We start from the raw sequence: 25,314 nt of genomic DNA on the forward strand, positions 1-25,314 counted from the left end.
TCACACAAGTGAAGCTCACACACACACACACACACACACACACACACACACACACACACACACACACACACACACACACACACACACACACACACACACACACGGCAAACTATTCCAATCTAGCATCTGGCATGTAGTAGGTGCTCAATAAATCACCACTGATAAATGAATAGATCCCATTTCAAATTGTGTCAAAGGCTCTGAAGGAAAAGAACAGGGTATTATGACAGAGAGTATTGGGGGGCTAGTTTAGTTTTGGGGGACAGGAAAGGTGAGACTTGGAGGAGCAGGTTTGGGGTGCTGGTTAGGCATAGTGCGGCCGTATTGCGTATGAGACTCCCATGTGCCCCTCCACATAGGGATGTTGAGAGGCTGCAGGACCCCGTGTATGGGGCAGGGGGAGGCCTGGGCATTGTTGGGTGTAGACGGGGTTTAGAGCCCTGAGAGTGGATGAGCCCACCCGGGAGGGGTGTGGGTGGAGGAGCCAAAAGACCCAATGACCAGCCTGGACATGGGAGACCCAGGGGTGCTCGAGACACCCACGGCTGCTGCCCTCCTGGAGCACGTGGTCTGGTGGGTGACACTGTAACCAGTAAACATGCAAGTATGGTTGTTAATGCCACGGGGGGAGGAGGTCACAATTTATTTGTGTGTCCATTCTTTCCTTCCGTGTTTGCTGAGCACGTACTGTATGCCAGGCTGCTTCTAGAGACAATGGAGATCAATACAGACAAAGATACCCTATATCCCGGCGGTGGAGGGTGATCGAGGTGGGCGGTGACATTAGTTAGAGGTGGTCAGAGAAGGCCCGTCGGAGGAGGGGGCGTTTTGAGCTGACGCCTGAGTGACAGTGTGTGTGTTCACGGCTTTACCCCTGGTTGTAGGTTCTATGTGCAGGCGGAGCTTTGACTATTTGTTGGGGAAACCCAGAAGCCCCCTGCCCTGGCTGTGGCCAGCTGAGGTGGATGGAAGTCCCCACCCCTGCCAACCACAGATGAGAGTTGCAAGGATCTAATCTTCCCACACACCCACTGCTAATAAATGGAGACTTTGACCTGCCCCTCACCCGCTTATCTCAAGACAGGGGAACAGTCTATCAGGGTACAGCTCTGAAGATTGGCGATGGGCCCCTGGAGCTTGGAATCTGGGCAGGGCCAGGTGGGGAGAAGAGGTGAGCAGGCGGTCAGGCAGGTCAGGCCTGGGAGAGGCCCATTGTCAGGGAAGTCACAGGCAACCGTGTCTCTGCTTCCTCCTCTGTAAAATGGGTTTCCGGCCCCAAGAACATGCTAGGTTCTTTTATTCCTTTTCCGTCATTTAAAACAGCCTGCCTGCGGGCTGGCTGTTTAGCTCAGTTGGCTACAGTGCAGCCTTATAACACCAAGGTCATGGGTTCAGATCCTGTTCCAGCCAGCTGCCAAAAAGAGAAAAAGACAAAAACACATTGATTGAACACCTATTGTGTATGTGGGCTTTGTTCTAGGTCCCCTTTTATAAGGGGTCAGATAGTAAATACTTTAAAGCTGCTGCAACTATTTTATTTGCCCTTAAATTAATGGGTGTGGCTATGTTCCAATAAAACCTTAGCTATGGACACTGAAAGGTGAGTTTCATATAATTTCACATGTCCTGAACTATTACTTTCTTTTGAATTTCTTTTTAACCATTTGAAAATGAAAAATCCATTCTGAGCTCAAGGACCATACAGAAAAACCAGGCGGTGGGCCAGATTTAACAGAGGGTAGTAGCTTGCCAGTACCCATTCTAGGTAAGCCAGACGGGCCCAGTTCCTGTCCTCAAGGAGATGTCAGTGGGGGAAACTGAGTCTACAGACAGACATTCGGAAGAATAAATCATTTCAAGTTATGCCTCAAGAGAGAGGTACTGGACTTGGTTTGAAGGGTCAGGGAAGGTCTGGAGGTGGTAGCATTTGAACTGTGATGGACAGGATCAGCGGGGATTGGGCAAGGAAGCCAGAGAGGGAAAATGGTTTTAGGCAAAGTCAACGATGTGATGGGAACATATTCATGTTTTTACAAATTCTGGTGGTTGCCTCAGTTTCACCTGCAAGGTAAAGATAAAGATATCTCTGGGTAAGTTTGGTTGAAAGGGCTTAAAGCAGTGTCTGGTATACAGCAGGCACCCTATTAATGCTTGTTTATGGCCTGGAATAGCAGGCCCTGCATTCATGCCTGGTCCATGACTGATTTACAGTAGGCACTCCATAACACTTCGCCCTGTCTGATATGCAGAATGTACTGCATTAATACTTGGTCCATGTTTAATACATAGCAGGCATGCATTAATGCCTGGTCCATGCCTGGTATACAGTAGGCTCTCTGTTAAAGTTTGTGCCCTGTGTGGTATATAGCAGACACTACATTAATGCGAGGCCTGTGCTTGGTATGGAGTAGGCATTGCATTAATGCTTGGTCTGTGTCTGGTATACAGCGGGCACTCCATTAATGCTTGGCCCATGCCTGGGGTATAGCAGGTGCTGTGTTAATTCCTGGTCTGCTCCTGGTATATAGAAGGCTGTGCATTAACGCCTGGCACATACCTGGTATACAGTAGGCACTCCGTTAATGCCTGGCCCGTGCCTGGCATATAACGGGTGTTGCGTTAATGCCCGGTATACTGTAGGCGTTCCACTACTCCAGGAACGGGTGGTTGCACGTTGGTTCCCAGGCGGGCAATGACCACGCGGGCCCCGCGCACCGCAGATCGTGAACGCCTGCGCCCGGTGCCCCGCGCAGGGCCGAGCGGGGCGGGCCGAGTCCGCCACATTCCCACAATCCCGGGCGGCCCCGCCCCAGCTCCCGGCTGCGCGGCCCCTTCCCACGTCGGCGCAACCAAGCCCGCGGACGCCCCGCCCAACCCCGCGATGCCACGCCCCCCCCGCCAGGGCCGCGCGCTTCCATTGGCCGCGCCGCCTGCCCGTCGCGCGCTGGGCCCCTGGCGCTAGGTTGCGCGGCGCTGGCGCTCGGTCGCGGCGGCTGCGGGCGGCGGTGGCGGCAGCGGCAGCGGCGGCGCAGAAGGAGGGCGGCGGCGGCGGCCGGTGGGGTCCGCGGCGGGCGGCGGGCGGACACCGGCGGCTCGTAGGCGGCGGCGAGGCGGGGCGCGCCCTCCCGGGGCCGAGGCCCGAGGCGGGCGGCGGCTGAGGCGGCGGCCGGGGCCGGGGCCGGGCGGGGGGCGGCGGCGGGGGCGGCCGGCGGGCCGGGGCCGCGACGATGACTCTGGAGTCCATGATGGCTTGTTGCCTGAGCGACGAGGTGAAGGAGTCCAAGCGGATCAACGCCGAGATCGAGAAGCAGCTGCGGCGGGACAAGCGCGACGCCCGGCGCGAGCTCAAGCTGCTGCTGCTCGGTGAGTGGGCCCCGGGCCCGCGGGTCAGCCCCGCCGCGCCGTCCGGGAGGGGTCCCCGGGTCAGCCCCGCCGTGCCGTTCATGTGGTGCCCCAGGGCCCTCAGAGTCAGTCCTGCTGTGTTGTCCAGGTAGGGAACTCTGTGTCTTGTGGGTTAGCCCTGCCAGGTGGTGTCCATGGTTCCCTCTGGGGCCAGCCCATATCTCTGCTGCCTAGGTCGGGTTCCTAGGTCTCTTTGGGGTCAGCTCTTTCCTGTATTGTCCAGCTTTCTTCAGGGCCAGCCCCCTGCTTTAACTGTCCAGCTGGGGTCCCCGGGTTCCTCCAGGGTTAGCCCCCTGTTTCTGCTGTCCACATTGGCGCCCCCCCACCCCTGGGACCCTTTGGGATCTGCCCTCCGCCCTTTCTCACAGGACAAGCCCCCTTCCCTAAACAGGGCTGGTCCTCTGACCCTACCCCACAGAGGGTCTCCCCCTTGCTGCCCCCAGCATCTCTTCAGGGCCATCGGGCTATAATCCACTAGGCTTCCCCCCCTCCCACCTTCCAGGATCCCACCAGGTGGAGCCCTGTTCCCTTCCAGAGGCTCTTCTGTTCCCCCACTCTTCTCTTCAGGGCCATTCCCCTGTCTCCTCTCCCTCTCTGGGAATGGCCCTGTGCCTCCTGAGTGGAATTCACCCTGTGAAGAGAAGGCAGTCTTTCCTCTCCTCTTGAGGCTTCTGGTTAGCTGGAGGCCAGGGTGGGCTTGACACCGGGAGGAGTCTTCGGAGGTTGTCAGAACTGACCAGCACCTGAACCTCCCCACCTTTTTAGTGCTCTATGGCTTTGTGGGAGCAGCACCCCCACCTCCCGCTCCTCCTCCCTGTTCTGGAGAAGGTTTGCGCACACCCAAGCACACCTGCTGCAGGGAGCTGGTCTGTCCATCTGTCGAGGGGGTGTTGTCACCCCAAATAAGGGCTGCAAAGGACTGGCTCTGCAGTCGTTTACTAAACAGAAGCCCTCACCCTGCCGTGCTCCTCCCCTCCTGAGCTCCTGGACTTCAGGGAAGGTTGCAAGTGCTTGCCTGTCAACCAGAGGTAGCCACCCAGAGAGGCCCAGGGATGGGCAGGTGCTGTCCCTGAGGGAGGGGGCGCACCCAAGGAGCAGGGTCTGGTGGAGGAGGAGCCAGCAGCGGCATTGGTCGGCCCCGGAGAGGTGGCATTTTGTGGTGGGGAACGCACTGCCTCTCCTGCTGCCCTCCAGGCCCTGGGCTAGAGAGCTGCCTTGGGTGAAATGCCATTCTAATTTTTTTTTCCAAACTTGTGTTCTGATTTACCTAAAGGCTCTAAGGCTGTCCTTCCAGGAAAGATGAGCATTGAGCCACCCTTGAAGTTTAGAGGAAACTTGGAGTGGGGCCCGTGTGGTAGTGCTGTGGAGGACAGTGTGGTGCTGGCTGGCTTTTGCAGTGGGCGATAGACTTTATTTTGGGGTGGGGAAGAGTTAGAAATGATGGGTGTCATAATGATATTACCAAATGGCCTTGCCCTGTGGCTATGTGACCTCCCCTTCCCCACCCTGGCCTCTCCTAGATGCACCCCGGCTTCTAAACCCACACTTTGGACTTGCGATTGGGGGTTCAAGAATGCAGGTCAGGGGGCTCCTGTTTCTGCAGCCTTGGTGAGCCAGGTCTGGAGCTGGTGGCCTGGAGCCAGTCTGGAAGCGGTGTGGTCCGTCCCGCAAGTGCCTTTGTGGCTGTGTGGTGTTGGCTGCAGGAGTCCCTGTGTCTGCAGTCCCACCTCAACCCCACCGTGTAACTCTAGAAATTATCCCCCTCCACACTCACACCAGACGGAAAGATGGGAGTTATGCACCTGTCCCGTTAGGGAGTTGGCTGTTAGGTTCAAGGCATGGCAGGGAAAGTGAGGAAGATGGGAGATTGCAGGTCCAGGGTGAAGACCTCTGTGACCCATGGAGGTTTTACATGCTATAAATGCCAAGCAGAAGTCCAGGGACGTGCTGGGGGTTTGGGAGGGTTTCACAGGGGAGTGATGTTGGCCTGAGCCCTGAAGTGTTGCGGCCAGGGACCCCTTGCGGAATCCGAAGGACCCTCAGAAAACTCCCTTGCATCTCAGATTGAGGACCCCGTACTGGAAGGACTTTTATGACCAGAGGCTGGGGTTCAAAGGTGCAGGGGAGGGACCCCTCTGCCCAGCCCTTACTTGCTTGCAGGACCCATTCCATTCTCCCGATAAGCCAGCCCCAAGTGTGCAACTCTTCTCGTTTTGCAGGAGCAAGTGCAGGGTGGGACTGAGAATCCCCAGTGTGGCACCACTCGGCCGCAGTAGGTGGTTACAAGCCTACAGCAGATGGTTCTTGTGGATACCTCTAAGTGCTGGGTGCCAGCTGGGCCGGGGTCTGCTTTCCCTGAAATTCTTCCCTCCTCTGCCTGTTAGCAGTGGGGGCTCCAACCATCCTGTTCCCCTTGCCTCCCTTGCAGAGTCACAGAGCAGGATTTCAGGCAGGTGGGGCATCTGGGGCACAGGAGGGTCTAGTATCTGTGCCTGGTTCTGGCCTTTTCCCTCCAGGCTCAGGGGAAACAGCCCTGAGGGTGCTGCCTTGACGCCTAGGGTCAGATTGCCCCCATGTGGGAGCCCTTACCACATAGTAGCATACAACAGAAAATGCTGGTTGCAAATTGATGTATAATCACTGTAAATTATTTTGACTCCCACCACTTATTTACTTATTTATTTCGTGGCCAGCCGGTATAGGGATCAAACTCTGGACCTTGGTGTTATCAATACCACACTCTACCCAAGCGAGCTAACTGGCCAGCCCATAAATTATTTTTTAATGAAGGCTTGTAGGGTGAATATCGTAGAGTGAATGGTTTTGTTTGTGTGGTCCAAGCCCTGTGCATGCGTGTATGTGTGTATTTAATACTCAATATATGCATGAATGTATATGCAGATAATCAGTTTTAATTCACTATACTCCAGGCTTGTCCTTATTAACATTTTTGTCGATGGTAATGCTAGCTAGCGATGTGAACGGGAATAACCAGTACTGTCCACTTAGCATAGATGCTATTTCAGCCTCCGTGTTGGGCACGTCGCGGCTGCCACCATCCTGGGGTCCTCCCTGCCGCCTTGTAGGCTCTGGCAGGAGGAGTCTGAGCCTGGGGGGCTGCAGGCCCGATAAGGAGCTCTGCTGAGCCTCTTCCTCTCATGGTACAGCCCTTGGCCATTGCGTTTCTGTGACTTGGTAGTAAACCACCAAGGAGACCCGTTATCTGCTCCTTAGGGCAGGTTTATGGTTGGAAAGTCGTGGACTTCCATGGGAATGCCCGTTCCTGGAGGCCCTGCGTGCCTAGCAAGGCTGAGCCGAGCGCCTGCAGGCTTTCTAAATAAAGCAGGGGTGGTTCGTTCCGGAGGCTTCCTGTCTGGCCTGCAATGGCCCCCACGGGGCAGTGAAAAGGCCTGGGACCGGCGTGGGTGCGGTGGCCCACGGGAAGGGCTGGGCGTGCCTCCAGAGCTGGGGGGCGTGGAGCGTGGCCACTGGCTGCTGGCAGTGTGGTCGTGCTGCATCCCCACAGACCCTGGGAGCAGGAAGCACCCTTGGGTGGCTCCATCCACCCTCGATTCCCCCCGCTGGAGCCCACGCTGTGGAGGTCCCAGGACTCGCCCAGGATGTGTGTTCTACATCCGTTACATTTATATTTAATTATCATCATTATCTTTTGCTTAGAGGGTCTGCTTTCCGAGGGCTCTGTCCCTGGAAGTGCTGCAAAATCTGCCAGCAGAAGTTCAGAATGACTCTCAGACCTCAATTTCCCTGTGTGTGCCGGGAGGACTCAAGGGCACAGCTCCCCTCCACACAGGGCCTTCAGAGCCAAGCACCTGAACTCACTCCCAGCAAAAAGACAGTTTATATCTTGAAGTGCTTGGAATCTCAGCATGCGGGGTTGGGCTTCCCTTCCCGCCGTGGCCAGGCTGGTCCTGGAGTTCAGGGGATGGGCTGGGGCCTGCCGGCTGCTGGGCCCTGAGCTCCGTTTCCACCAGCGGCTGAGGCCCTTGGAAGCCTCGTTCCTCCCCGAGCGTCCAGCCCCATGCTGCGGTAAGGGCGGAGGAAGCGCTTCCCTCCAGTATTTGACCACAAGAGGTTTCACTTTCTGATTTCTGCGGTGAGCCCTTCTCAGTCTGGGACCAGGACACTCGGTAGCACTGAGAGGACGTTCTGGCACTGGGGGGGTCGCAGCCTTGTGCAGCAGAGTCAGACAACCTGAGAGAAGGGCAGACGGGGGTGCCGCTTGTCCCTTCTCTGCAGGGAAGCAGGGAGAGCAGAGTCAGGGGACCTGGTCCCTCTGTTGGGTACCTACAGGGTGTTTCCCAGTGGGGCGCCTGGCCTCAGAACTGAGGACAGTGAGCCTCACGTGTCCTGCCAGCCAGGGTGTCCTGAGTAGCAGAAGCTAGGAATGCCTGCAGTTGGTATTATTATTTGGCAGGAATGGAACCTGCTCACAGAACTGGGGTCCCAAAGTGGGGTGTTCGTGCAACTGCTTACAGACGTGCGTGGACTGTGTCCCTGAGGCCTACATTTCCTCCCTGGTGCTGACCTGCCCAGCAGCCACTGTGTTGTCCTCATAGGGTACCTGGCAGGTCACTGGCAATTGGCCCCGTCCCCCTGCCAGGGTGTCTGTTGGCAGACCGCCCCCCTTCCCTCCGCTGCTTCCTGCCTCTGGGTCAGAAGTGGTTTCTCTGCTTCTGGGGGTTCTGGTCCAGCCTGCCCCTCCCCCGGCTGCCAGGCACGCTCTGCCAAAGCACAGGCGGGCAAAGCAGCCAGCTCCTTCTGAGTCCTCAGGGTCGTCCGTGGGCCCAGGAGCAGTGTGGTGTCAGTGCTGGGTGCATGGGCTATGGAGACCAAGGCTCAGCCCCACCCCTGCCATGCTGCCCTGATCACAGTGCCTTGTCATTATCCCCGCAGCACTGAGCATGTGCCTGGCACATAGTAGGTGCTCCATGAGGATTCTTTCCATGGAGAATCCCTCCCTGGCGTCTGGGATTGGCTCAGCAGCACACCTTGGTCAGGGTCACCCCCTGGGCACCGTGGATGTCTGGAGCTGGATCACTCTCTGCGGTGGGGCCATCCTGGGCACTGCAGGTGCTGAGCAGCATCCCTGGCCTCTACCCACTCGATGCCAGGAGCACCCCCTAGTCGTGACAACCAGAAATGTCTCCAGACATGGCCCAGTGTCCTCTGGGGGAGGAATCACCCCAGTTGAGGACTGCTGATCGGTGTCTCTGATGAGCTTCTTTCCTGTGGACATTGGTCAGCTTTGTGTCCTCAGTCCCTGTCCATGGCGTATGGCACCAAGCCATGCCAGTCTCAGAGGTGTGTGTAGAGTGATGATCCTTGGCTAGCCGAAGGTCGTGCACCTGGGGAAGAGAAGGGGGTGACCTGGAGCTCCCTAGCTCCTGCAAGCTGCCCAGTGAACGTGGGCGCTCACTGCTCAGGTGGGCTCCGTTCCCACCTGCCTGTGGCCCTCTGTGCCTATCTTCAGGCAGGTGGGCCCCCCAGGGGCAGTGCCTCTCACCAGCAGCTCCTTCCTGAGCCCCCGTAACCCAGCTGCCCTGTACCAGCCACTAGGTAACGTGCTCTGGAGCTGAGATTGTGGGCGAGCGGGGGAGTCATGTGGTGTCATTTCCGAGCCTCGGTTTCCTAATGTGTCAAACAGTGCAGCTCCCCCAGGCATGTCCTGCGGTTCATGTAGCAGCAGAGCAGGAGCAGCATGTGGAGGGCTGTCTCATCCCAGGGTCCCTGCGCTTCCTGCTGGGTGCTCTGCAGGTGATCTTGCCAAAAAGCTGCCTGAACAGCTCTGGGACATGGGTTTCCCTCGGTGGTATCCACACAGGACCCGTAGGCTGGGAAAGTGCTGGAGTCAGGTTTCTGCTCCTGTCTGCCTCCTGAGTTTCATTTTCCTCTTCTGTCAGGTGGAAATAATTATACTGACTTTTTATGATCATTGAGGGGACGAATGGGGTGGTGGACATGAAAGGACGTGACCAACCTGGGGAGCACCGTCTTTATTATTATTCTTTGTGGTGTATTTGTTGATGGTCAGCAGTACCCTTTACCTCCAAGTGGGACTTCCCTGTCCTGCGGGGGTCTCTGGAGCTTGGCCTGCACAGATTTCGCCACTTCATGACCTTTTCTAAGCCCCAGGGCCTGGAATGTCACTTGTGCCTGGTGGGGGTACGATAAATGCTGTCAGGTGAATGATTGAACTACTTGTGAATGAACGAACTAGCAGAAGCAGTCCTTTATTCCTTGGCCTCAGTTTTCTTGGGAAGAAGGTTGACTAGTCAGACCCTATCAGAAGTCCCCAGGGTAGGGGCTGTTTGAATGAGAGGCAGGTCTGGGCTTCCTCATGCCCTTTACACCCCACCATGGGTTATCTCATCTGTCAGCGATGGCTGCGAGCTGGGCAGCAGGGCCCATCCCCATCTCTCAGGTGGGGATGCCCAGGCCTGTGCGCCACGCCTGGGTTAGATGGGGGTTGGGCACGACTGGAACTCACCTCAGGTCTCCCCACCTCTCGGAGTGCTCTGGGAAGGGCTGTGATAAGAGCCCTGCATGGAGGGGAGGGAGCTCAAAAGACGCACGTTGGATGAATGACACCAGCCGAATCCCAACCTCAGACATAAGGTGGTCCGGCCAAGAGGCCCTGGCACCAGCCCCCAGCAGGCTCTGCCACCAGCTGGAGAGGAGGTCATGATGCCATGTCCAGAGGCCGTCTTATTGCTGCCCTGGGCTGTTGCATTACAGACCTCTTCCTGGTGCCTTAGCAATGGGGTGCCCAGGTGTGCATTTCCTCTCTCGACGGCCCAGGGCTGGCATGAGGGTGCTTGGTGGAACAGGGAGAGACAGACGCCCTAGGTTGGTGGGATGAGGCCGTGAAGCCAGGAGACGCGAGGCTGTTCAGGTCTGACAGTTATCTCCTGTGTGACCTCATGGAGGCTGCTTGACCTCTCTGTGCCCCATTCTCCCCACCAGTCAAATGGGAGCTGGGGTTCGGAGGATGAAGTGGGGGGTGGGGGTTGTGAGGGCAGTGTGTAAAGCTGGACAGCAGCCTGGTTGTCCTGATGCTGTCCTCAGCTGCAGGAAGGCTTGTGTTCCCTGGTTCTCCTGTGTCAGGGTGGGCCTGTCTCTGATCTCCCACCTGATGGTCAGTGTTAGATTTCCGGGCTGTGTTTCTCGGAGCCATGATCATTGAAATCACATGCGGGGCTTACCCCCCGACCCGCCTTCTCACTGGAGTTGACCAAAGACCAGATTCGGGTCCCGTGAGGATAGGGGAGCCTGAGGGCGTGCTCCCTGCCTGTGCTGCAGCCTGGGCCTCCTGTGGTTCCTGAGGGTTGGAGGATCCTAGCCTCATGACTACGTCTTACAGTCTCAGACACTAAGGGGCTCGGCTCTGGCCTGTACAGTCAGGAAGCAGCTTCGGACCTCAGCTTCCAGCTCCAAGACTCACATTCTGGTCACCAGATCTTGGCTGCCACCCTGTCCCTGGGGTCATGGATACCTTGGCTGGCCAGTGTATCTTCATGGATGTCAGGCAAGCTCAGCTACTTCCTCCCTGCAGGCCGTGTTCCCTCCCGGGGCTCCAGCCTCCTTCCCTTCCCTTCTCTCCCACATTTTGGGAACACCTGCTGGGGGCTTAGGTGCAGACTGAATTCCTCCTGCTCAGCTTTTCTAGATCTTGGCCAGCTGGTCAAGATGGAACAGTGGTTTTCTCATTCTCAGCCCGGGCCCTTCTTTTCCCTTCTTCCCCTTGAAGTTAGTCTCAGAGGGAGCAATGGGCAGACTCTGGCCCTCCTAGTGGTGGCAGTTCTGGGAGCATCCAGGGGCATCCTGCAGGCCCCAGCCCAGCCGTCCACTGGACCCATGGACAAGGGCAGCAGGTGCCATGGCCACAGGGGGCGCAGCACTGTGTGGGGACCTCCCGGAGGCCCGTGCTCCGAGACAAGCAGTCAAGTGTGGCCTGAGGCAGGGGGGATGTGGGGGACTCAGGGGACGCAGGAAGGAGCCGGCACAGTGGACTGGGGCCACTTTCATTTGCCTCCTTCAGGAAGTGTTTGTGTGGCGCCGTCTGTGTGCTGGGTCTGTAGGGGCTGGGAACAGAGGCATGCAGGGCAGCCAGCACAGCATGGAAGCATGCTGGCAGACAGGGATGCCCATCTTGCAAAGGAGCGAACAGCAGTGTCCCTCCTCTGGAGAAGGAGCCAGCAGAGCGTTGCTGGGTGCTTCCTGACAACCATGCGGCGGGAGCTGCCAGGGCGTGGGGGGCAGGGAGGAGCGATTGGTCTTGGCAGTTTATGTTTCACACAAGGCACACAGCCTCATGCCTACAGAGTGCTGCAGCACTGAGCTCACTGTGCCACCGGGCACAGGGGGGAGGCCACGGACACCCACAGAAGTGAATGTGCCATGTCTCATGTCTCGGCAGCAGACTTGCAGCTGGGCGCGGTTTCCTTGTGGGCAGGGGCATGTGTGGAGTTGTGTGGGATCCCACCCCCTGTGCAGGAGTGCCTGTGCCACTTCTGTCAAGTTACAGAGTGGTCCCCCGTGCCCCAGGACCCTTCATGCTGTCCTTTTACATGCAGGCTGTGCCCCTAACTCCTGCCACCGACCGTCTGTCTTTCTTTCTAAAGTCTTGTCATCATCTCAGTGGGCTCAGGCTGCTGTAGTGGAATATCACAGACTGGAGGCTTCTGAACATTTACCTGTCCCAGCTCTGGAAGCTGGAAGCCCAGGATCAAGGCCCCGGCAGACTCAATGTATCCTGCTTCATAGTTGGCACCTTCTCGCTGTGTCCTCACGTGGTGGAAGGGGAGAGGGCTCTCTGGGATTTCTTTCATAAGGACACTGATCCCATTCCTGAGGGCTCCACCCCTGTGACCTCCCAAAGACCCCCCACCCAAGACCATCCATCACCCTGGGGGTGAGGATTTCGACCTGTGAATTTTGGGGTGACACAAGCTTTCCATGTCACATGTGGTGTAAATGGAGCACATGGTAGGTAACCTTTTGGGGTTTTCCCCGACTCGAGTTTGTTCCCTGGAGATCCATCCAGGTTGTGGCATGCATCACTGCTCCCCCACTTTTCATGGCTGAGCAGTGTTTCGTGGTGTGGGCTTGCCACGGTGTCTATAACCGTCCATCTGTGGAGGGACCTCTGGTCTGGCCCCGCTTTTTGGCTGTTATGAGTAAAGCTGCTGTGACCATCGTGGGCAGGTTTGGAGTGGACGTAAGTCTCTGCTCTGGCAGTGTCTGAGGAGGCTGTGGGTCGAGGGCAGCCTGTGCTGTGTGGGGTGGGACAGGGTGCCATGGCCAAGTCCAGAATGACACACACATAATGTAAAATTTACCATTTTAACCATGTTTAAGTGCACAGCTCAGCGGCATTAAGCACGTTCACCATCACCACTGTCATCATCTCCAGAACTTTCTCATCTTCCCAACTGACACTGTCCCCATTAAACACTCACTCCCCATCCCCCTCCCCAGCCCCTCGCACCCCCATTCTACTTTCCGTCTCTGTGGATCTGACGACTCTAAGGACTTCCTATGAGTGGGATCACACAGTGTCCTTGTGTGACTGGCTTATGTCACTGAGCATGGTGTCCCCCAGGTCCATCCCTGTTGGAGCATGTGTCAGGATTCCCTTCATTTTCAAGGCTGCGTCACGTCCCCTTGGTCCCAGGCAGGTCTTGCCATTCTTCCTGCCCTCCCCTCCTCTACCTCTGTGAAGGTGTCTTCCTGGCGTGGACCCTCTGCCAGTTGTTGGAGGAACCTGGGCCCAGGCCGTCCAGAGCCCAGATCCCCTGTGGGTCGGGCTGGGCCCAGATCCTCCCTTGGGCTCCCATGAGCCGTGTGATGTTGGGCCCACAGTGTCACCTCCCTGAGCCGGGGTCTCTTCCTCTCTGCCCTGGGGTTTTAGTGGCATCCGCCTCCTTCACAGGGGAGTTGTGGGGCTGCATGTGTTGGTGGGCCTGGGATCGGAAACCAGGAACTGGATCGTGAAGCAGCAGTGGGCTCTGGGTGGGCGAGGGTGACCTGGCGAGGAACTTGCAGCTAAAATGCTAGATCTCGGCACATGTAGATGAGAGGCTGGCTCCTCGCGTACGCTGAGGAGCTGAAACCTGCATCTCTGCGTGGACTCGGGGGTCTTCAGTGCTGTGGTGAGCGCTGAAGGTTGTGTTGTTGGAGTCGCGTGCACTCCTGAAGGGAGGCCGATGCTGAGCTCCGGGAGGTCCTGGGTGGTGCCTGGAGCTCCCCCAGCTTTGCACTCTACCCGGTCTGGGCTTGCAGCTCCACCACTGGGACGTGCACATGCTTTCCCTGGTGCTGCCCGAAACCGCTCACCTCCTACGCAAAGCACGAGCGGCCTCGCTTTTTGTGACAGATGTGGCTTCCACATGGCTGGGCTGTTGCATATTTTAAACTGCAGCCTCCCAGCTGTGCTTGGGCTGCGTGTGTGCACGTGTGTATGTGCGTATGCGGACACCAACCCCCGTCAGTGTACCCTAACTGCCTCTGGAGAGCTTGGGGTCCTTGGCAAGCCAGGGCTGTGGCTGTCATTTCTACTTTTATTTAAGAAACAAAACTGAGCCAGGCAGTTCCTTCCCGCCTGTCTGGGCCATGATCTGCAGCTGCCCGGGTTCCTTCCCACCGCCTTGGTCTCCCCACATCCTTGGCGAGAGCAGAGGCTACTTTTCTGTTTTATAGTTGAGGTGTTTGCGGCTGAGGGACCATGTGCTTTGGGCACAGAGGTGCCTGGGTGGCCCATCTCTGCCCCTGCTGACAGGCGGATCCTGTGCCTGGGTGCTGGCTTTAGGTGTGTGCACCTGTTTGTTCCTTCCAGGCGAGATGCCCTTCTAAAAGTACCAGCAGGGCAGCTCCCTTCTTGTAACAGCATTTTGTCAAAAATAGGGGTCTCACCCAGGGCAGTTCTGCCTCCAAGAACACTAGGCAGTGTCTGGGTACATTTGTGGTAGTCACGACTAGGGGAGTTCCTGTCATGAAGCAGGAGGAGGCCAGGGACGCTGCTTAGCACCTGCAGTGCCCAGGATGGCCCCACCACAGAGAAGGATCTAGCCTAGGGGGACGGACCCCTAGCCTCAAGGTCATGTCCTCTCCCTGCTGCCCACCCTCCTCTGCAGAGCGTGGCAAGGGAAGGAAACCGCATGGGCCCCTCGGGGGAGAAGGTGGCATCCTGTGTGCACCCACCTCCACCCCTCCTATTACCAGAACTCAGGTGGATTTGGCGGGAGTGGGCCTGTGTGGCCTTTCTCGATTTTGTGGACGAGGCGAGTTGTTTGCAGTAGGATGGGGCTGTGGTCTGAGTGTGTCATCCAAAGGTTCATGTGTTGGACACTCGATCCCCAGTGCAGCAGTGTTGAGAGGGAGACCTGCAAAGAAGTGATGAAGTCGTGAGGGCTTAAATGGATTAATGCCGTTGTCGTGGGAGCAGGCTAGTTACCACGGGAGTGGGTTAGTTATTGTGGGAATAGGTTGGTAACCATGGGAGTGGGTTGGTTATCATGGATTAGTTATTGTGGGAGTGGGTTGATTATCATGGGAATGGGCTGGTTATTGTGGGAATGGGCTGGTTATTGTGGGAGTGGGTTGGTTATTATGGGAGTAGGCTGGTGATTGCAGGAGTGGGCCCCTGATAAAAGGATGTGTTTGGCCTGTCTCTGTCTTGTGTTCTGGCTTCCGCCTTCTGCCGTGGGATGACTTTTGCCAGATGCCACCGCTAGGCTCTTGGACTTCCCAGCCTCCAGAACTATGAGCCAAATGAATCTGTTCTTTATAAATTACTTAGTCTGTGGTATTCTGTGACAGCAGCAGAAAACGGACTGAGACAGAGGGCGTGAGGGATGGCGGGTGATCACTACTGATAGGGAATCAAAGTTGTGTTTTCTTTTATTCTGAAAAGGGTGCAAGGCAGTTAATGAAGACACCAGAGCGAGGCTGCTGCAGCCCAGGCTCCTAATCTGTGGTGCGTGTGGCGGTTTGGGACTCATACCTCACCTGAGTGGGCTCTGGAGCTGTAGGTCAGTTCCTCGGGTGCTCGGGGCACGTTTCCTGAGGGCAGGACTGTGTGCAGACACTGCAGGGCACAAAACCAACCTCTTCTGCAGGAGCTGCTGGAAAAAGGTCTGTAGCAGGCACCAGCACTGAGACTATCATGACAGGCACCAAGAAGTTTCCAGAAAGCAGAGGAGGCGAGGTGCATGTGTGGTGGTGGGGCTTTCTGGAGCAGAGGCTGTGAACCTGACACACAGCAGCCTTCAGGTGTCCATGGTGGGGATGGCACTGCAGACAGAGGGCACAGCTAGGGCAGATGTGCAGACGCGGGGAGATGTGGCAGGTGCAGGGACAGAGAGGGAGTGAGCCTAGTGGCGGGGGCTCAGGGCAAGCAGCGGGATGTTTTGAGTCCTAAAAGGGGGACCGTGGGACTTTAGTCCTCAGGCGAGTGGGGCCTGAGGAGAGTTACTGAGGGTTATTGAGTAGGTTATTGAGACTGTCCCTTTTTAAGAGTTATTGATTGCTGCGTAATGAAATCACCCCAAAACCTAGCAATTTAAAATAACAAAAACTTATCATCTTATGTAGATTCTCTGGTAGCACTTTAGCTGGGTGTTCCTGGATTGGGATCTCTTGGAGGTTGTAGTCAAGACACCAACGAGGGCTACATCATCCCAAGGCTCTACTGGGGCTGGAGGAGCCGCAACCAGGCTGGCTGCCTCACGTGGCCGTTGGCGGGAGGCCATGGTTCCTTGCCCTGTGGGCCTCTCCATGGTGCTGCTGGGGCTTCCTCACAGCATGGCGGCTGTGCCCCAGAGCGAGTGACCTCAGAGGGAGAGCAGGGAGGCAGCTGCCTTGTCTTTGATGTCCTTGTCTCAGAAGTGACGCACGGTCGCTTACTGTCCTATTCTTTCCTTTTTTATTTTTTGCAGCTGTCCAGTGCAGGGATCCGAACCCTTGACCGTGGTGTTATAACACCACTCACTAACCAGCTGAGCTAACTGGCCAGCCGTGCCCTATTCTTTTCATTAGAAGCAGATCCCTAAATCCAGCCCGAGCTCAAGGGGAGAGGAATTAGGCCCCAGTTCTGGAAGGAACGAGGACCAGCGATTTGTGGACACATTAAAAACCAATGTAGTCGCCGTCCCAGTGCATGTGGGTGAAGGGAGGCGGGCGGGAGGCAGGTTTGCTGCTAGGAGGTGAGAGGCAGCGGCCCTCTCTGCCAGGCAGTGAGAGCAGGACTGGGAGAGGGGTTTGGAGGTGGCATTGGGGCCCCACGTCACCCAGAGTGCATGGGAGGCTCATCTGGAGTCTGGGGCGAGTCAATGCCGGCTATGTGGGCCCCTCTTGCGATGTTTTTTTCTGGCCAGATGTACAGACCCTTTTGATCTTCTGAGGCAGCGAGAGCCTCGGTTGGCCCATCTCAGGGACAGTATGGTAGCACACCCTGCCCGCGGGAGAGCTGTGGGGGTTAGCAAGGGTACCGTGGGCTTCATGGGAAGCCCCACCAGGTGGCTGTGTCTCCCTCACGCTGATGGAGGAGGAAACAGAGACACAAAGGGGTTCAGGGACGTGCTCGGGGCCCCCTGGCTGACCCTCAGCCACAGCAGCAGGACAGAGAGGGGAGAGCCCAGGATGGGCATTGAGGTGGGCAGGGGGCCAGGTGTGGACGTGGGCCACAGTGCTTGGGGTTGGCAGCGGGAGTGGCCCTTGGTGCCCAGGTGGAGATGACTAGGCATGTGGTCACCTGCGTAGAGCTCAGAAGTCAGGTAGGGAGGTGGGGACAACTCGCAGGTGGGGACTGATCTCAGAGAGACCAGCCCTGGGATGAACCGGTGCATTCTGGGTTCATTTTAGGAAGAACACACCTAGGTGTCCGCTGCCACATCCAGGGCTGCCGTCCCTCCTGTGGGCATTGGACATGAGGCAGCATGATGTCAGGTTGACTTACAAGTTCTGAGCTAACAAGAAAGCAGGTTCTGGGGACCGTTGCAGTGGCCATACATTGTGTGCATCCTGATTTGGCCCTGAGACCGTGTGGTCTTTGGTGCAAATACCAAACTCTTGCCCCCCAGAAAAATTTGGTCTCGTGGAACTCTTGGAAAAGGAGTCTGGTGGAGGCCACAGAGATGGTGTCCGGCGTCAAACAAGACTTGGATGTGGGGTGGGGGTGGCTGCGCGGGTCTGGGGCGTGTGGGTGGGGCCGCTTTGTTCGCGGGTCTCACTGCGCTGCTGCCCCGCAGGCACGGGCGAGAGCGGGAAGAGCACGTTCATCAAGCAGATGCGGATCATCCACGGGGCCGGCTACTCGGAGGAGGACAAGCGAGGCTTCACCAAGCTCGTGTACCAGAACATCTTCACTGCCATGCAGTCCATGATCCGGGCCATGGAGACTCTCAAGATCCTGTACAAGTACGAACAGAACAAGGTGAGCCGCCTGGCGGCAGCGCCTACAGAGCCTGGCTTCTGGGCCTGGGGCGGGGCCGCCAGGGGTCCTGGAGGGGTGGGCCCCTCCCATGCTCGGTCCATTCCCGTCCTGCGTGTGGACGTAGTGGCCACCACCTTCCTCGGGTGTCGACTGGCATCTGTGACGGGAGTTGCCCAACTGAGCCCCACAGCTTCCCTCTCATGCAGCTGTGGTGCCCCCATTCTGCAGATGGGGAAGCCGAGGCCCAGCCAGGTCACCTGGGGAGCAGCAGGGCCAGCTCCCAGTTCCCAGCCGCACTGTGGGCTGAGTGGCCCACCACGGGCTTCCTGTACCTGATGTCGCCCCTCACGGTGACCCCACGGGTTTGGGACTTTCCTCCCTGCCTTTTCAGTAACAGTTTTATTGAAGCGTAGCACACATACAGCGTAATTCACCCGTTTAAAGTGTACAACTCAGAGGCTTTTAGCACATTCATAGAGTTGTGCAGCCATCACCTCTATCTAATTCCAGAACATTCCATCGTTTACAAAAGCAATGCAGTCCCCATCAGCTGTCACTCCCCAACCCTCTTCCCCAGCCCCCGGCACTGTGAATCCACTTTCTTTCCCTGTGGATTGGCCTGTTCTGGATGTTTCGTGTAAATGGAATCACACTATGTGGCCTTGTGTGTCTGGCATCTGTCACTGAGCGTGATGTGTTCAAGCTCCATCCACGTGGCAGCATGCGTCAGAGCCTCACTCCTTTTCGTGGCTGAGTGATGTTCCAGTGTGTGGATGGGCTGCGCTGTCTGTCCATTTATCCATCAGCTGATGTTTGGGTGGTTCCCACCTTTTGGCAGTTGTGAATCATGCCGCTGTGAATGTGGGTGTGCAAGTTTTTGCGTGAATGTGTTTTCATTTCCTTTGGGTAGACACCTCGGAGTGGAATTGCAGGGTCACGTGATGACTCTGAGTTCACTCTTGGTAGGACCTGTGCGATTCTCCTGCCCTCTGGGTCTTGGCTTGCTGCCTGCCCTGGTCTCCCTCCATGATCTCTTCCAGCTGGGACCCTCTCTAAGAGCCCAAGTTCACATTTGGACCATAGACCTCCATCAGCACCGGGAACGGGGGCAGCAGACTGACCTGTTGTTGTAAATAAAGTTTTATTAGCACACGGCCACACTGTCCTGGCTGTTTTGCCACGGTGGCAGCATTGAGTAGCTGTAGCAGAACAACATGGTCCTCAAAGCTGAAAAATATTCTCTGGCCCTTTATAGAAGCAGATTGCTGAGCTCTGACCTACAAGTGTCCAGTCAGTGCGATCTTTAGGGGCTTGGTGTGTTTTTCCAAGTCCCCGCAGGTGTGCTTGTCCTGGCCCAGATTGAGAGGCTGTGGGTTGGGATAGGGTGTGGGGGTGAGTCCAGGGCTGAAGGTCATGGCTGTGGGAGAGCCTGGAGCCAGGGACAGAGAGCATTGTTCAGAGGGAAGCAAGTGGGGGGCCAGGGTCTCCAGCCTGGGAGGCCCAGGAGAACCCACTGGGTTTTGGGCCCTAGGGGCAGGGTTCTCTTGTTCCCTGTTTGGGGTTCCACTCACGTGTGTCCCTTGCCCAGTCCCTCAGCCCTTAGGTGAGGGGACAGCAGAAGAGGAGTGGATGGTCTCCCCAGAGCTGTCTGCCCCGAATGATGTGTGTACGCATGTTTGCGTGTGTCTTGTGTGCATGTATGTGTGCTCACGTGTGCCCGGTGTGCGTGTGCATGTGCCTGAGCATGGGGGGTGTGGGTGTCTGCATCTGGATGGCGTCCCTCAGCACGTGTTTGTTGAGGGCTGACGGTGGGGACCTCGGGTGGCAAAGAGTGGGTCCAAGCTGTGGTTGTCGTCCTTTGTGAGGGGCAGATAGCTGAGCCTCAGTGTCTCGGCCTCATCTGCAAACCTGGGGTGGTGACGCACCCCCTGCCCATGGCTTTGAGGGTCAGACGACCTTGTGCAGAGGGGACATCATGTAAAAGTCCAGTGGTGCCAGCTGTGCGGATGTGCGCCATCCTGAGCACCAAGTGCAGCATTTAGTCAGCATCTCTGATGGAAGGCAGAGGCCCCTGGGCAGAGCCTGGCCCTGGACACATGCTCTGTGCCTTAGGGACTGCTCTGCTGCTGATGGGCGGTGCCCTGTGGCTCGGTTCCCCCGGCGGAGTCTCTGGGAGAAGTAAGGGCAGCGAGGTGCCAGCAGGTGTCCTGTTGTCATGTTTGAGGCCTTGCCCTTTTTCAGATTTTAAAGAGTATGCTTACTTTTTCTGTGGTCGTTTCCCATTCCCACGTCCCCTCCTCACTTTTGTGAAGCAAACAGAGTCAGCCACTCCGGTGTTGGGGAACCCGGGGGAGGTGCGGCCCCTGCCTGGGGAACTGCTTCACTGATGGTTTTGCTTCCAGGGACCTGGTGCTGAGGAACCCAGGTGCTGGTTGGCCTGGCTGCTTTCTGGCACCCGTGATTTTGGCTCTGCCACAGGCACAGCACTGCCCAGGCCGGCTGGGACCTGGACACGCAGCCTGTCATGAGGTTTTGGTGGCTCCAAGGCATGTGGCCCCTGGTGAGCTCATGGCCTGTCTCCCTCCCGCCCTCGCAGGCCAATGCGCTCCTGATCCGGGAGGTGGATGTGGAGAAGGTGACGACATTCGAGCATCAGTACGTCAACGCCATCAAGACCCTGTGGAATGACCCTGGCATCCAGGAGTGCTACGATCGGAGGCGGGAGTACCAGCTCTCGGACTCCGCCAAGTAGTGAGTAGGGCGCAGCCCACCACCGCCTTTCTGGAAGCCCATGGTGCTGCCCCTGGCACCCCTCCCGCCCCCTACCCCGGGCTGTGACACCCCACCCGGGCCACACCAGCCCTGCTTGGTTTGGGTGTGGGGGAGGCCAGCGGGATGAGGGGACACGCCCTGGCCCATCTCAGTCCTGCCTGCCATATCAGTCCTCAGGGTCACATCACCCACCAGTGAGCGTTCATAGCTTTAATCAGAAGTCAGAGTCCTCTTGGTCTCACTGGCCTGGGATAAGAGGGTCATCTATGCTTTGATGAGGTGCTGGGGTCATGGCTGCTCCTTGGCTCCCTCCCTGGTCTGAGGGAGGCCCAGGGTCCCTCTCCCTGCCAGTGGACCCTGTCCTGGGGGAGACCTCAGGGGACAGGACCTGGCCACCTACCCATCCCTTCATGCCCATTCTTCCTGTGTTTCCTGCCTCTGGGCTGGTTGCGGGAGAGCCCAGATGAACACAGATTTGGAACCAGAGGCCATTCATGGCCTCTTGGGTGGGATTGAAAAGGTCTGAGAGGGAAGCTGGCCTCTGTGGTCTTCCCTGTACCCAACTCCCCAGGCTGACTGTGAGGAAGACACCAGACAAACCCAACCCAGGGGCAGCCTTTGAAACTCCTGCCCAATCCTCCTCAGGACTCCCCAGGGCATCGGATGCAAGGAACGCCCGAGAACCTGTCTCAGCCCGGAGCAACAGGGGAGATGGTCGGCCAGATGTCCTGTGGGGTCCTGGATGGGGCTTGGGGGCAGGAATAGGATTGGGGGAAACAGGACACCTGAAAAAAGTGTGGAATTCAGTTAATGACGCCGTAGAGACATTGGTGCATTGCCCGTGACACGAGCCCTCTTGTGTGAGACGTGAGCAGAGGGGACCTGGGTTCTCATGCTAGGTTTCAGAATAATCTTTGGAACTCCTCTGTAATTCTGAAACTATTCTAAAAAGATATATATATATTTTAATTTATTTTTATCTTTTGGCGGCTGACAGTACAGGGATTGAACCTCTGATCTTGGTGATGTAACATCGTGCTGTAACCAGCTGAGCTATTGTACAATCATAAGATGGTTTCTAAACAGCCGTCCAGAAAGCCGTCCTTGAGCCCACCCAGGCCTCTATTCCGGAAGCCCTGGTGCTGGTCGCCGTCTCCCTCTGGATCGTCCGTCTGGGTGGCTTTATGCAGAGGCCCCTGAAACCATTGGGAGTTTGTGTCCTGGGAGCTCTTTCTGTTCAGGGCCATTTCTGTCCCCCAAGTCTCAGGGAATGAGCCCATTCCTTCCTGCCCAGGACAGTGGCTGGGAGGCCTCCATCCGAACCCTGGGGCCTGTTACCAACCCGAGAGCCCCTGGCTTCTCCAGCCCCTGCGGTGTGCATCACGGCCCAGTGTCCCTGCTCTCCCTGGCAGGCTGGCCTGCGCAGCACCCCGTCCAACCCCCACGTGTGTTGCAGCTACCTGACCGACGTCGACCGCATCGCCACCTCGGGCTACCTGCCCACACAGCAAGATGTGCTGCGGGTCCGTGTGCCCACCACGGGCATCATTGAGTACCCTTTTGACCTGGAGAACATCATCTTCAGGTACCCGCTGTCCTCAGGGAGCAGGTGATCAGGATAGGAGATCACAATTATCAATAAGCAACTGTCATCCAGTCACAGGCAGGCAATGAGCTACAGGACTCGGGGGCTGGCGGCAGGGGCTGCCTGGGGGAGAGGGCCTTCTGGTGGGGCCTCGAGAGATGGTGCCATGGGCCTTGGGGGGGTGGGCACGTGGCTGGGGTGGTCTGGAGTTCTGGCCAGAGCAGGGAGTGATAGGAACTAATAGATATGGGGGTCTCTCCCAGCTCTAACAGATATGGGGGCTTTCCTGTCTCTAGCAGGTGTGGGAGTCTCTCCCGACTAACAGATGTGGGGGCTCCCTGGCTCTCACAGACATTAGGAGCTCCTTGGCTCTTGCATATATTAGGGGCTCCCTTGCTGTAATGATGTCCAGCTGTGTCAACTCCGATGGCAGAGTTGGCCCTCAGGGCTGCAGCCAGTCTCCCTGTCACCGAGCGCTCTGGGGTGCTGTTTCCTTGCAGGATGGTGGACGTGGGTGGACAGAGGTCAGAGCGGAGGAAATGGATCCACTGTTTTGAGAATGTGACCTCCATTATGTTTCTCGTCGCCCTCAGCGAGTACGACCAGGTCCTCGTGGAGTCAGACAACGAGGTGGGCACTGCGCGGAGCAGGGGAGGACTTGGGACCGGCCCTGCCTCCCTCCGTGCGGGGCTGAGCCCGGGGTGTGGGGCACAGGGCCTGTCCCACAGCGTGGCTTCCGTCCTTCCCTCCCTCCCGCCAGAACCGGATGGAAGAGAGCAAGGCCCTGTTCCGCACTATCATCACCTACCCCTGGTTCCAGAACTCATCGGTCATCCTCTTCCTCAACAAGAAGGACCTGCTGGAGGACAAGATCCTCTACTCCCACCTGGTGGACTATTTCCCCGAGTTTGACGGTGAGTGCCGGCTGGGGACGTGCAGGGTCACACGAGAGGGGTCTCACGGGTCGGTCACACGGGAGTGGGGTGTCTCACAGGAGTGGGGTCCCACGTGGGAGGGGGCCTCACGGGAGGGGTCTCATTCAGAAGGGGAGGTCTCACAGGAGTGGGGCCTCACGCAGGAGGGGTCTCGCACACTCGGCCGTACTCCAGCCCGGGGACCCTGGCAGGGAGCTGAGCGTCCTCGTGCCTCTGGGCCCCGGTACCCCCTCATGCTCTGACCCATTTCCCCTGCGTGGCCCCCAGAACCAGGTGGACTCGGACTCTGTTCTTCTGTCGTCCCCGTGGGGCTGTGCTGGGGCAGGACAGAGTGCTGGGCACCTCCAGCCCGCCCTGACCCTCTCTGGGACTCCTTTTCCTGACTGTGACTTGGGGGGACAGCCAGGGAGTGTGTCATGTGGCCTGTCCCTGTGGGGGAGTGGGAGCCGCGGGGAGAGGGCGTTTACACGTTGTCTGGAGCTGGTGGACACTGGCTGGGGGGTCGCGGCTGGGGCACTGAGTGGGTAGAGATCAGCGGAGGGGCAAGGGGAGGGGCTGGGCAGGGGGAGCTGGGCCAGGGTGGACCCCAGGGTGGAGGTGGGGCGGGCGCTGGTGGAGCCCCCGGGGGCAGCAGTCAGCCAGGGCGAGACCACAGCTCCCCCTGGAGTGAGTGGCATAAACCACGAGAGCAGCTGGGGCTTGTTGCTGGGCACACCCAGGCTCGGGGGAGGGCCTGGCTCACTGGTCCCCTCCCCCAGGGCCCCAGCGGGACGCCCAAGCAGCCCGGGAGTTCATCCTGAAGATGTTTGTGGACCTGAACCCCGACAGTGACAAGATCATCTACTCCCACTTCACGTGCGCCACCGACACGGAGAACATCCGCTTCGTCTTCGCCGCCGTCAAGGACACCATCCTGCAGCTCAACCTGAAGGAGTACAACCTGGTGTGACCTCTACACCCCCAGCGGGCTGGAGCAGGGAGGAGCAGAGGCTGGGAGCGCGCAGGGACCGGCCCTTCTTTCACGGCGCCGGGCGGCCAGCTGCCACCCCAGCAGCCTCGGCTTGGTGTCACGTCTCTGCCCGCAGGAGGAGTTGATTTTTTTTCCTTCATATTTTTAACAAATGGTTTTTATTTCACAGTTATCAGGGGACGTACATCTTTCTTCCTTCACACCTCGTGCACCTTCTCACCTTTTGTCAGCGGCAAGGGCAGCCTTTTTCTGGCCTTGACTTGTGGCTCGCTTTTTTCTAAAAAAAAAAAAAGAAAAAAAAAGAAAAAGAAAAGAAAAACGAAACACAGAGATGAAACAAGCGTGTGCCCCGTGCCCTCAGCACCTCCGACCTCACTCAGCCCCCGTCACCAAGCGCCAGGGGCTCCTGGCCCCAGCTGCAGGTCACCGTGTCCCCCCTGCAGCCCAAGGCCTGGCCAGCGTTGACGCCACATGCCCAGCCGGGGCTTCTGCGCGTCTTCTCCACCCCATTCCTGTCTTCTGAATCACGAAAGACTTGGAGACACCTTTTCCCCACTTTTTTTAAGTTATTGTCATCCTGTGCATCCTCCCCATGTTCGCTCACTGGACTCCAAGACGTGGGGGTGGGTGGCGCCCCCAGCTGCCCGCCCTGGGAAGTGCCTAACCATTTCTTTTTTTTAGAGGAAAACAAAAGCCCACCTGGCTCTGTAGGCTGGAGAGATACCTGTGCCCTCTCTCACGGCGCCCAAGCTGCCGCCGGTGCCCTGTCCCTCTGCTGGGCCACGACAGTCCCTGTGCTGGGGCATTTGGGGCTTGGGGCTACGTCTGGCCGGCCTCCGAGTGTCGTGAGAGCACCCCTGGGAGCCTGAGCAGGCAGGCAGCGAGTTGAGGGCGGCCGGAGGGTCGGTCCCCGTGTGCCTCCTGGGGGCCCAACCGGGAGAAAGCCTACCTGGATGGGTGGGGGCGCCTTTTGTTTTGTTCCATCTTGTTGCCAATTTGGAAACAGGGAGGGTGGGGTGGGGACTTTTAGAATATTCTCAGGTCTGTCCCTGGGAGTCAGAGAGTTGGGAGAAGCCAACTCTGCTCGGGGCGTGGCCCTGTCGCAAGCACTTGCTCCTGCTCCCAGCCACCCGCGGGCTGCGACACCTGCGCTTTCCGGAGTCCTGCGTGGCAATGGGGTGGGAGGTCCCTGTGGCCA

General features: G+C 57.8%; 1 protein-coding gene across 1 annotated transcript; it reads left to right on the forward strand.

The window, feature by feature from the left end:
• The first annotated feature begins 3,210 nt into the window (after positions 1-3,210).
• GNA11 (G protein subunit alpha 11) lies at positions 3,211-25,110 on the forward strand. Its single transcript, XM_063111299.1, has 7 exons — positions 3,211-3,363; positions 17,670-17,854; positions 20,451-20,605; positions 22,083-22,211; positions 22,712-22,841; positions 22,972-23,125; positions 23,905-25,110. The coding sequence occupies exons 1-7, from the start codon at positions 3,228-3,230 to the stop codon at positions 24,093-24,095; spliced, it is 1,080 nt and encodes a 359-aa protein (XP_062967369.1). The 5' UTR covers positions 3,211-3,227; the 3' UTR covers positions 24,096-25,110.
• Positions 25,111-25,314: the final 204 nt, after the last annotated feature.

The sequence above is a fragment of the Cynocephalus volans genome, chromosome 10 (assembly GCF_027409185.1).
Source record: "Cynocephalus volans isolate mCynVol1 chromosome 10, mCynVol1.pri, whole genome shotgun sequence".
Lineage (NCBI taxonomy): Eukaryota > Metazoa > Chordata > Mammalia > Dermoptera > Cynocephalidae > Cynocephalus > Cynocephalus volans.

Bases quoted from the DNA above. Each gene is read 5' to 3' on its own strand.
- GNA11 (XM_063111299.1), top strand. From the start codon at position 3,228: ATGACTCTGGAGTCCATGATGGCTTGTTGCCTGAGCGACGAGGTGAAG. The intron at 22,212-22,711 runs GTACCCGCTGTC...GTTTCCTTGCAG, and splicing joins CTGGAGAACATCATCTTCAG to GATGGTGGACGTGGGTGGAC. The intron at 23,126-23,904 runs GTGAGTGCCGGC...CCCCTCCCCCAG, and splicing joins CTATTTCCCCGAGTTTGACG to GGCCCCAGCGGGACGCCCAA.